This window comes from Fusarium subglutinans, assembly GCF_013396075.1.
Source record: "Fusarium subglutinans strain NRRL 66333 chromosome Unknown NRRL66333_c0000019, whole genome shotgun sequence".
In the NCBI taxonomy this organism is placed as follows: Eukaryota; Fungi; Ascomycota; class Sordariomycetes; order Hypocreales; family Nectriaceae; genus Fusarium; species Fusarium subglutinans.
In genome coordinates this window covers 362,358-374,407 of record NW_023502082.1, presented here as the reverse complement: position 1 = coordinate 374,407, position 12,050 = coordinate 362,358, and the positions used below count along the sequence as shown (strand labels likewise).

Sequence of the window (12,050 nt, the reverse complement as noted above, 5' to 3'; positions counted from 1 at the left end):
CAAACAACATATCTGCTACTCCACAGTTTATATATCAGCAACTGAGTATTCGCATTCAAACATAGGTTGTTGTAAGCAACTCGCTCAACTATCCAATATGAAAACTCAAACCTTCCACCAGCTGTAGCAGGCAGAAATCATTGCGTGTTTGTCACAATCCTTCAATTTAATGAATTGTGTAAGTTTGCTCAACCTAGTGCCTAACAAGCCGCTTCCGGCTCCCATAAGGCCCCGCAAAACCTAAGACTCTTCAAAGTTTACAACTCATTATTCTTCTCATCTTGCTAAAGACTAAATTTTCCTCCGTCTTTTTTCTTTGGGATAAAACTTGGAACTTTTCTTTTCTGTCCCGAGACATCTTTTCACGGCATCAGTGATCTACGGGCCATCATGAGTCTTGCTACCCTACCCTGCGAGCTTCTCGCCGAGGTCTTCTCGCTTGATAATGGCTTGTCAAGGCGAGATCTCAAGTCGCTTAGACTCACCTGCCGCCAAGTGTCTACAGAAGCCTCGCGCTCTCTTTTCTATCAAGTCCGAGTCTCCCCTCTTATTCAAGATCTTCAGCATTTCTTCGAGCTCTCAGAGTCCCCGCTTGCCTCCCTGGTCCGTGTTCTCGTCTGGGAAGAGCTTGCGTTTGACTCTAAGATCTTCAGATATCCTTGCTTGAGACCCCCGGTGGTTTGTGATTACAGCGAGGTTGATAACGAAGATTCCTTCACAGAACTCACCAGGCTCGCGTATTTCGGCTTTCTGGTTGGTTTACAGGATATCTCGGGTTTTCCCCGTCGACCGGGCCCCTTTACCGCGTATATGGTCCATGATAACAAACGTCCGGCTACCAAAATAAATTCTCCAGATGAATTTGTATCCGCTGTTCGCAACAACATGCCTAATCTACATACCCTGGTCTCAAGGCCTATGGATGGTCAGCGGTGCCTTGAGATTCCCTCTTTGGGATTCTCCATGACCATCAGCAGTCTCAGGATTCTTTTAGAGAAAAATGAGATAAATCTAAGCTACAACACTGGTTTTATGGATTACTTCATTCCGCTGCTGGAGTCTCTTGCAAGTCAGGCCAATGATGAAGCGCCAACAGTCAAGATTAGCCATCTATTCTACTCAGATGAGAGTCTCGATACCCATTCACCGCTCCTCCGAATGGAAGAGCCTTCGAAGCTTAACATTTTCGAGCATCTTGTTCACTTGGATCTCTGTCTCTGTAGTATGTCTGCCCCGAGTCAGGCTGCCAGAGGGTTTACGGCTTGCCTTGCGAAAGCGAAAAACTTGACGAGCTTGAAAATATGTAACGAGAATACTTTCATTCCGTTCATTCCTAGCATCATTCCTAAACTGCCCAAACTTACTAGTGTGGAGTTTGTGGAAATGAACGGTATTAGATGCCCCGAGGATGCCTGGGTCTCCCGGACTGTCGCTTTCATTCGACGCCACGCGAAGACACTCAAAAGGTTATACTTCACCTCCATGGTAGTCAATGGTTCCTTTCTTACGGAACTTGCAAACTTGAATTCGTTGCACTTGGATACGTTTGTTATAGCGTCAGGAGACGGCATCGACAATGACGGCGATGACTATGGCGGTGACTATGGCGGTGACTACGACAGCAATGACGACGACAGTGATAACGACGACAGTGATAACGACGATAGCGACTCCTCGTTATCCGTTGGAAAAACGGATGAGCGTTTGAATGAACAGGCAGTTCTCGCTTACGTCAACCGCACGGATGACCCCGATCAGAAGAAACCACTGCCACCTCACATAAACGAAGAGACGCAGGTATCTACGCATCCACTAGTCTTTGACAAGACTACTTGCGAGCTTTCTGCCTTCCATGCTACGCGAGACAATCTCTGGCAAAAGAGAGGATATGATTTGAAGGACATCAAAGCTTTGGATTCTGCTACATTCGAGCGAAGAGACGAACATGGCATCGCCCATAGTCTTGGACCCCGAAGGATCTACCATTTTGAGACGGGGTTATGGGTCGACTCAGACCAAGTCTTCTACGACCCTGTCACTGACGAAGAGGTTGATGATCCTTTTGAAAAACGAGAGAAGCCCAACGATGACTCCTGGACTGTTCAAGGACAACATACGTGGGATTCGGAAATGGGTCTTTGGAGAGATGGACAAGGAAAACTGAAGAAGTTTGCTACTGAAAGGGAACTTCCAGAAAGACCAAAAGTCACCACCGAAGACCAAGATCCCGATTTCACCACCGACATGCAACCTTTCTACGACAGAGAAGAAGACGAATATCTTCTCAGAATCGAAAACTCCCCGCGGTGGGACTGGGGGCGAGACGCAGAGGGCCAAGTTTGGTACTGGCAAGTATCTGGCACAGCTGGCCACGCAACGGAGACTTGGCGCTTCGAGCACAACGGCGAGCACGCCTATGGCGACGAACCTCTGGACTTTTGGGATGATTGGTACGATGACCCTGGGGATAAGGCTGAGGCGACACCCTATGGCTGGAATCTGACAGCTTTTGTCAGGAGTATGGAACTTGGCAATGGAATTCCGCAGCGGGGCACATGCGAAGGCGTACGTCTATATTGCAAGGACGATGACCCGATGGCTAACCGCCATCTTCGCCTCTTGCTTCCGAAGCCAGTGGACTTTGAAGTATGGTCAAACGAGCCACGGGATGAGCTAGTATGAGCAATGCATGAATTCTAGACTGTGCCTCTTCTATGCACCTTTTTCAAATCCCCTTAAACTAGGTAGAAACTTTTATATAGTCAGTATAGGGCAAGCGTTCTATAAACACATTTATACAGCGATGTCTGTGACTTGTCTTGAGTTTCACCTATCAGCATTTCTTGCCAATACAGGTCTAGGGTGAGCAGACGTGTTATACACGCGGTTAGCTACGTCACCTATCATGAGTATGACTGTCAGTCCAATCCAAAGTCCGTACGAGTCTACGCCAGATTTAGGCAGCAGGAAAAAGGCCATGAAATCATAGAAAACAAAATGCAGCTCAGCAGCTTATTAATGAATGGAGCGCAAAAGACAAACACATGTCATTTGCGGCGTAATCGAGGCGTTGTATATGCCAAGACTTTCACCTGCACAGCCACAGATAGAAACGCCACACGCCACACATCAATCCCCAAGGAGGCAACAAAACCAAAAACTTCTCCTGGATTTTAAGTAATAAACGACTTTGTTAGAATTAAAATCTATCTTATCTTGACTTCGTGACGGCTTAGTCGACCTTAGAAGCCAATGTGAGAAGCTTCCTCTATACTATAGGACTGATGGCTTGAATAACATCAAGGTGAGAAAATAAACTGGTACATGAACACGCTAAACCCATCAGAACTTAATCTGTCACTTGAGATTCCAGGGATGTCTCTGTTGAGGGTGGCGCAGTAGGTATGACGCTAGCGCACGCTGGGCATCATTTGGTCGCCTCCAGGCCTGAAAGACGCTTGGCAGCCGCGCAACCTTAACCATCCGGTCACAGAGGCAGCCAAGAAAGAGCGAACCAAAGCCCGAGCGCCATAACTTATAAATGACGAAGCCCTTGGCTCAAAATCTTGCCTTTTCAACCCCCTCTTATTCTGCTTCTATTATACCAAAATGCGCCATTCCCTCGAATCGTCGCTGGGCGATCAGGGCCTTGCTACTGAGCAACGAAGCCTGCTAGACCTTATCGACAAGCTCCAATTCGCACAGCTCGATGATGTCAAACTACCCCAAATCGTCGTTGTCGGCGATCAATCCGCTGGCAAGAGCTCGGTTCTCGAGGCTCTCACCGGCACACCGTTCCCTCGCGATGCCGGCGCCTGCACACGGTTTGCGACAGAGATTCGCATGCGACGAGCGAAGGAGACAAAACTAAAGGTTTCCATCATCCCCGACAAGACACGACCCTACAATGATCAAGTTCGCCTGCTGCAATGGGGCGGTGATGTCACCGGTGACACACCCTTTGATGCGATGATGCGTGATGCTACAGAGTTGATTGCTCCCAAGAGCATTCCTGGTCGCTTCGCTGCTCGCGATATCCTCGTCGTCGAGAAGGAGGGCCCCGACATGCCACTTTTGACTCTGGTCGATCTCCCCGGTCTTGTCCGTGTCGCCAACCGCGATCAATCCGAGTCTGACATCCAAACCATCGAAGCTCTCTCCGATCGATACATGAAGAGCTCTCGAACTCTAATTCTTGCTGTTATTGGCGGAAACAACGATTATGTTCAGGCTCCTATCCTCAAGAAGGCCCGCCACTTTGATCCCAAGGGATCACGCACAATCGGTGTCCTCACCAAGCCCGATATGACTGAACGTATTGGGCTTGAAGAAAAGTTCATCGAGCTTGTTACCAACAAGGACCAGGAGAACAACTTCAAGCTCGGCTGGTATGTCCTGCTCAACCCTGGACCAGGCGAGCAATGGCAGACCCCCGAGGACCGCGCCAACCGAGAAGCCGAGTTCTTCTCTCGTGGAAAATGGGCAACTCTCCCACCAGAGATGTGGGGTATTGGTGCTCTCCGTGCGAAGCTGAGCATTCAGCTCCAGCGTCATATCGGCAAGCATGTCAAGACTCTTCGCAGCCAGATCCAGCAAGCTTTGGAAGGCTGCGAGAGCCAGCTCAAGGCCATGGGTGTTGGCAAAGATACCCCAGAGGAGATGCGTTTCCAGATGGGCGAGCTCTTCACAGCATCCAACAACCTCGTCACTCCTGCGGTGAACGGTAACTACAAGAACCCTTTTGGTGAGCGATTCTTTGCTAGGCAGTCAAGCCCCAAGGGTACCCCATCACAGAAGCTCCGAGCTCGCATCCGTGACGAGAGTGAGCGCTTCGCTCGACGGTTCCGACAGCACGGTCGTAAGGTTACGTTCCAGAAGAGCCAGCCTCCTGCCGCAAATGGTGTCAATGGTACGAATGGCGCTGCCGAAGGCAATGGTCTTCCCACTCCAGGCACCGTTGGAGATCGCTCAAAGAAGGACTTTGCCGAGTTTGAGGTTGAGCCTCTTCTCCGACAGATCCGGGGTAATGAACTTCCTCTCGACTCCAACCCTCGAGCCCCTTATATCCTCTTCCAGGACTACTCCAGAAACTGGCCTGTTCTTGCACAAGAATACAAGGACAACGTCGGTGTCATCTGCAACGAGTTTCTTGCGGATGTTATTGATCACGTCTGGCCCATGCGCATGCGCGATCCTCTTCGCATGCACTTCCTCGAGCTCAGAATGAAGGATCTCGTCGAAAGCGCCGACACCGAGCTTGGGCGTCTTACCGACGATATGGAACTCGAGATCCAGCCTTTCGACCCCGAATATGAGGAGCGTCTTCGAAAGTGGCGTGCCGACGCTACAGAGAACGGCGGAACCTACACAGAGGCCGAAGAGGTCCTGGAGAAGATGCTTATTTACTACGACCTTACTGCACGCATCTTTACACGTAATGTCATTACTCAGGTTGTTGAGCGACACCTTCTGCTTGGTATGCTGCGGTTGTTTAATCCTATTGAGATTCTTCGCATGCCAGACACCACCATCGAGGCTATTGCTGCCGAGAACAAGGAAACCCGTGAGCGCCGCAAGGCTCTCCAATTGCAGAAGAAGGCCATCGAGGAAGCTAGAAGCATCTGCGCCAGCCTTGCCATGCGAAGCGAATTACGAGCCTACGAGGATGACGATGACGATGCAGAAACGGATGACGAAGAGCAGACGCCTCGAGAGGTAAGCCGTCGCCAGGTTGGAGCGCCTCAGAATGGAGTATCCCAGAACGGTGCACCTCAAGGCGGTCTCCTCCAGGCGCAACCGGCCCCTCAGTCAAGCCGTAGCGACTCCACGCGACGAAACCGCGATAGTCGAGACGAGCGCAGTGAACGGGAGGAACAGCGAGCAAGCCGACCTCCCGTCCCGACTCAGGACTCGTACCAGAACGGCCCTTACCAGGCCAACCGTGACTGGGAGCCAGTTTACCATCCTCAGCAACAGGCAACTGCACCAGGCCACGCTCCCCCACCGCCACCTCCTCGTCCCTCAAAGGTTGGCCTTGGAGAGACAGAGTCATACTATGACAATGCGCGTCGCCAGGATTCCTACACTGAGAGTCCCGGACGAGGTGACGGTCGCCGAGAGGGTGCGAGGCATAGACTTGTGAACGCTATGCGAATGGGAAACTAAGACTTTATTACTAGAAGAGATGGATTAGAAGATGCACGGCGTTGGGAAGGGACTTGTGATATCCTTATGTAACGATGCGTTTACGGTTGGGTTATTGTCGGGTTTCGATAGATAGAATACCAAGAATGATTTATTTATACCCTAACTCCTAAGACCCTACTGATGGTATGCAGCATAAGTTATGTGAGCTTCCTTCAAGTCTATACTCGATTCACTTGGCTAAAAAAAAACTTATATAAATCTGTACCGGATGATATTACCAAGAAATTTAATATACACGCGTCTTTACACTGTTCCAACATATGCGTCACCGTAGAGCTTGTGGCTCCTGGCTCGTGGACAGTAGGATCTATACCTAACTTTCATGTTGATCCATCGAGACCTTTGAAGGAGGCATACACTTGTAAAGCACCTTCAATACTTTGCACCAAGCCAAAGAATATCGTCAACACAAGAACGAGGACTGCCACCCAAAATGTGTACCTGTTGATGAGAACGGTGTTAGCGGATGACAATGATTTGCTGCCTATCGAAGAGCGGTACCATTGGACGCCATTCCGCCTATCATGCCACCATTGCGATAACGATTTCGGCTGTGCTTCGTCAAAGACCTGCTTCAACACAACCAGACGATCATTCCAAAATCTAAACTTTTCAGTTTGCCGATGGTCCGTCTTTAATTGTCCACACTGAATGGCTCGTTTGTCAAGGTCCGCGACGGACAACTTGGAGAACCACTTCCTTGTTTCTGCGTCTGAGGATGGGAAGAGAAGTGCTAATGTCTGCAACGTCTCATCTGCGAGACCTTTGGGCAGTAGGGAGTCGGCACTGCCACGACTAAGTCAGCGGACTCACGCATTATGTGGTCTTGAAGAAATTGTGAACCTTTGTTGTTGGACCTGTAGGAACGAAGCATGATGGAAGATGTGCACACGCCGATCGTCATCTGTCAGTCGGAGATGGTCTACCAAGTTATCAGTCCAAACGATATCCAGCCCTGCGATGCGACACAGATTGCGCGCAGTGAATATCTTCTCCATCTTAACATTCTCCTTGGGCAGCTGGGGAGCGCCAGGATCAAAGTAGGCTAACACAAAGCTCTCCAGGGACCCATGACTCCAACGGAGATGGCTTCGGCCAGAGAAGCCGTACGTGAAGCTGCAGAAGCTAATCATCAAAAGCAGACTGGCGGCCAGATCTATCGAGTTGTCAAGCATCTCGTCTTCATTGTCGTGAGGCGCTGTGAGTTTCTCTCGCAGCTCCTCCTTGATGTCATGGCGCAACATCCCGCGCTTGAGTTTGCGAATGCATTCGACCACATCACGGTGCGATCGCAGAGCCACGTATCGCCCTCCGCCGTGGAGAGCTCTGGCGCATTCTTTGTTGTAGTATGTCCAAAAAGATTGTAGGTCAAAGTCCACGCTGTTGAGGCGCTGATCCTGGTGTTGGGAGGCCCAGTATTCGCTGGCTATCGTTGTTTTGGTCAATTGCTGAAGCGGGAGATCCAGCAGGCTCGAATCGAGCTCCGTCTTGTTCGCCATGATCGCGGTTTTCAGTCGCCTTATGATCTATTTGGTTCACACGAAATATAAGGCTTCAGCGACGCTGACGGAGGATAAGGCGGATGAGGCAGCCAGCCCTGTCCGGGTGCATGAGACTGCGTCTGTCATTAGCGGATGCTCCGCCTCATCAGCGCGACGAGCGTCTGCACACAGCGCCCAATGACTGCGGCTAAATCCCCTTCATCAGTGTCGAGAGCCACGTCTTTCATGACTTGAGAAACCATATTTCTCATGAATTGAGAGAGATACCATAAAAAAGTTTAACCATGCCGTTGGAAATCGTGACATCCCCGCTGCGATCCTGGGAGAACGGCATCGCCATACTTAGTGGCAGGTCAGCTACGAGGCCTCTCGCATGGCCTGAACCCGAGCTATCTATCGGCCGCTGCATAGGAAAGGTCGGCAGGGAGATATGCTGGGTGGCCAAAGGCCCGGCGAGAGACGCATTCGCGGCGCTGGCTCCAAAGATTAAAGCCTACCTCGAGAGGTCGGTCGAACCAGTATCGAGCTGGGTTACATGGTCTATCTATATGTTTGGTAAGTCGGAAAGCAGTGCCAGCCCAGCTATCCTGTTTTGCTGCGAAGTCGTTGCGCATCGAAAACAGGTGAGGAATGCAATTAAAGACAGCGGCATTCTTGATGAGTTTCCCGGTGTTAAGACGGCACATATGCCTCGACCGCCAGACTTCAATCAGCTCGTTCAGTTGGCAGACGATGGCACGAGGTTGTCATCTGATCAGAGGCCTGTTCTCGCGTCTCTTGAGAACAACCCGTGCGGGATGCCGTTGTTCGTTGAAGCAAGCATAGGCGATGGAACTTGTTACAAACAAGCCACTGTCGGTGGCATCATCCAGCTGTTGGATAAGTTCTACTACACCACAGCAGGTCATGTGCTCAGCCCTGACACGGACGCGAGCTACGCTGAGGGCGGAGTCGGCGATGACGAATTTGAGATTGACGACGACGATGATGATGAGGTGAGCGAAGTGGACGGAGTGGCATCAACGGATTATGAGAAAACGTGGCTGGCACAAGCCAGCGACGCCGCCATGAGCCCGCCGTACGCAAGTTCGACTGAGAGCAAGATGCTCCAGTCGCTATTCTCGCCGATCATACAAGATATGCAAGTAACACAGGAGGAGTCGAAGTGCAGTCGGTTTCACGAAAAAGGACCTTCACTGAGCACTTCCCTGCCTCCACAGCATCTGGGCCACGTCTATCTGTCCTCCCTCCACGAACCACCGTCTGGTCTTGACTACGCCCTGATCGAGGTGACGAGGCCCCTTCACTGCTTGCCGAACAAAATCCCCCTTTCCTCCTTTCCCGCAAAGGGCGAGGCTGAGATCCAAAGCGTCGTCACAGACGGCCCCAAGGATGTCAAGATCCTGAGCTGCACCTCGAGAGGAACACTTACAGGAGTCATGTCAGGCACTCCCCTGTACGCCCGACTCCCCAACAGCAGTCTGTACCAGGAGGTATATAACGTCCTCTTGGACTCGCGGTTAGAGGCTGGGGACTGTGGCTCCTGGATCATTGATGCCGAGTCTGGGAACTTATATGGACACATTGTGGCTGGGTCCCCGGATTCGGGTGCTGCAATTGTGATACCTTTTTCACGCGTATTCGAAGACATAGAAGCGCGAGTAAAGCATTCCCCTCATCTGCCCCTCACTGGAGCCGCATCGCTTTACAAATTTGATAGAAAGCTAGATTTTGCTACGCTTCTGCAGGACACAAAGTCCGTCACGGCATCCTCTTCTACATCGCCATCGGGGCACGACCAAGACTGGATCCGGGAATTGGGAAGTCGATTTAAGAACCAGTGGCGGATCAAGCTATTAGATGAACTAAAGCTATCACGGACTGGCTGTCGCCAAGGTACTATTGAACAAGCGGTTTCGTCTACTGAGGATGAATCAACCCCGCCCTACAGTCCGCCCAGAGAGGAAGAGTTGGTTCGGCACTGCACTGCAACTGACAATGGAAAAGCATTGCTGCTGCCGCCCCAAAACCGGAGACTATTGCGGACACCACTGTTTCCTCAGCCTCCGAATGTAAACGACCAGAAGTCCAGAAAGTTCCGTGAACTTCTGATGTCCCTCTCCTTGACCCCGATGAAGTACGAAAACCCAGGATTACTTTACGAGGCTCTGACCAACATCCCGCTAGAGAGACTCTACAAGGAAGCTGAAGAAGAGAGCATGATATTCCAGGCCCAAGCAGAATCATGTGGCGATGGACGGCAGCCGGAGTGGGGGTATAGCGACTGTATCATCCGAGCAATGTTGCAATGGTTCAAACGCTCGTTCTTCACTTGGGTGAACAATCCACCATGTCCGACATGTTCCTCCCAAACGACTTCTAGAGGGAACACTGTGCCAAGCTCCGAGGAGTCAGCTTGCGGGGCTTTTCGTGTCGAGCTCTATCAATGCCAAAAGGAAGACTGCCGAGCATACGAGCGATTCCCCCGATATTCAGACGTTTGGAAACTACTCCAGACCAGAAGAGGGCGAGTTGGTGAGTGGGTGAACTGCTTTACGATGCTTTGCCGGGCCATGGGCGCCAGGGCACGGTGGGTATGGAACAGCGAAGACCACGTTTGGACCGAGGTGTACTCGGAACACAGGAAGAGATGGGTTCACGTTGACCCATGCGAGGAAGGTTTTGATAATCCACGACTATACAGCGAAGGCAAGTCATTACCCGCCCTCTCAAGGCACAGCACTGACGTTTCGTACTTAGCCTGGGGCAAGAAAATGTCGTATGTTATAGCCTTCTCTACTGAAGGCGCTACAGATGTAACGCGACGATATGTCCGCAAGCTGGAGCATGCGGCAGAGCGAGACCGTTGTCCAGAAGCCGTCCTGCTGTACGTCATGAATGAAATAAAAACCCTCCGCCGCCAAGACATGAGTAAGGAGGAGAAAGTCCGACTGGAAGAGGAGGACAGATGCGAACAGCGGGAACTCAACGCCTATGTTGTTTCAAGTGTTACCAACGACTTCATGGCCACGGGATTGGCTAATGATGAGGATTCGTCACAATCGCTCAAGTTGCCGGGACAAACGGCGAAGCACAGTCCTAAGCAGAGGAGTGGAAGAGTGGAAGAGGGACCTTTGGTTATCCCTTAGGTCGACGAATGCTCAAGTACGGTCTATACCCAATTGCTTTGGCCATACGTGCTGAGTCTTTGTGGCATACCATAAAGCGCTTCACTCTGATTTGCTAGCATAAGTGTATTGGTTAGTCATGCTATCGAAATCTAGCATTTAATAGCCTCTAGCCTCTGGAGAGTTCATAGAATCTTGAAATTGATAGATAGATTACCAAGAATGATTTATTTATACCCCAAGTTTCTTGACCCTAAACTTATGCGCTGAACCTAAGATCTCACAAGCAACATTAAGATGACCAAGCTCAAGAGACACGCAGGCAGGGATAATCTAATCCATTACTGCCTAATAAGGTAAGCTAAGGATACATAAATGGAACAAGGCAGATGCCAGGGATTGCCACCCCTCATGGCGCAAGATTATCCATAAAACACGCTAGCGAGGAAATAGAAAGCGACCCCTAAATCGGTGGATCGCCAGCGAATTTTGGCGGAAGCCACACCCGTGAAGGGTCGTTTGTGTATTCCCCGCCTAGCCCGCCTTCACGGTGGCATGCGATGTCCAAGTCACATCTGGCCATACTTGTACTACAACCATCAGAGCGCATTAATAAAAGCACGAGGGTCAGCTACATATGACGATAACGACCCTCTTGTCCATGTGTTGGTTCCACGGTTTCAGGACTCCCACAACATGCAAGGATGAGGTCCCTCGTTCTACGGCCAATCCCTACTGCCATTTTAGCACGGCGGGAGCTAGGGCCAAAAGAAGTCATGGTGGGCACCACATTTCCTATTCTGGTTCTCTCAACATAGGCTCAACCAGGAACGTTGGCTGGAGAAACATACAGAAAAAACAATGACGTTTTGAGAGTAGGTTGTGCTGCCCTCATCTGATTGATAAACAGGCCTACCTAGCATACGTACCGTCCAAGTTGCTGAGTCCATATTCGCGAGTCGACCACGATGTGCCGCGGCCCTGCATCAGGGGAAACACACCTAAAGTGTGAGCTGAAATTAGCAAGCTAGGATGTTGTGACCAACATGCATAACAGCCGTCGCACTAGACGAGAGAGTCAAGAGATGCCTCAGCCGGCTTTCTCACGACAGAACACTGGCTTTTCTTTAAAGACTTCTGGGTCCTTTCTGCCCCCTCTTTCCTAAATGATTCTCAAATACCTCATCTACTACTACACAGTCATTGCGTAGGT

The 12,050-nt window shown here is 50.7% G+C and overlaps 4 protein-coding genes across 4 annotated transcripts; 3 read left to right on the top strand and 1 right to left on the bottom strand.

The window, feature by feature from the left end:
• Positions 1 to 390: 390 nt before the first annotated feature.
• FSUBG_2308 (uncharacterized protein) lies at positions 391 to 2,682 on the top strand (the record flags this gene model as incomplete). The annotated part of the gene is made up of 1 exon (XM_036680067.1): positions 391 to 2,682. The coding sequence occupies one exon, from the start codon at positions 391 to 393 to the stop codon at positions 2,680 to 2,682; it is 2,292 nt and encodes a 763-aa protein (XP_036542228.1).
• Positions 2,683 to 3,609: 927 nt separating this feature from the next.
• FSUBG_2307 (interferon-regulated resistance GTP-binding protein) lies at positions 3,610 to 6,165 on the top strand (the record flags this gene model as incomplete). The annotated part of the gene is made up of 1 exon (XM_036680066.1): positions 3,610 to 6,165. The coding sequence occupies one exon, from the start codon at positions 3,610 to 3,612 to the stop codon at positions 6,163 to 6,165; it is 2,556 nt and encodes an 851-aa protein (XP_036542227.1).
• A 362-nt stretch (positions 6,166 to 6,527) lies between these two features.
• FSUBG_2306 (uncharacterized protein) lies at positions 6,528 to 7,706 on the bottom strand (the record flags this gene model as incomplete). The annotated part of the gene is made up of 2 exons (XM_036680065.1): positions 6,528 to 6,993; positions 7,051 to 7,706. 2 exons carry the CDS (start codon positions 7,704 to 7,706, stop codon positions 6,528 to 6,530), a joined length of 1,122 nt encoding a protein of 373 aa, XP_036542226.1.
• A 287-nt stretch (positions 7,707 to 7,993) lies between these two features.
• FSUBG_2305 (PNG1 with de-n-glycosylation function (n-glycanase)) lies at positions 7,994 to 10,858 on the top strand (the record flags this gene model as incomplete). The annotated part of the gene is made up of 1 exon (XM_036680064.1): positions 7,994 to 10,858. One exon carries the CDS (start codon positions 7,994 to 7,996, stop codon positions 10,856 to 10,858), a length of 2,865 nt encoding a protein of 954 aa, XP_036542225.1.
• Positions 10,859 to 12,050: the final 1,192 nt, after the last annotated feature.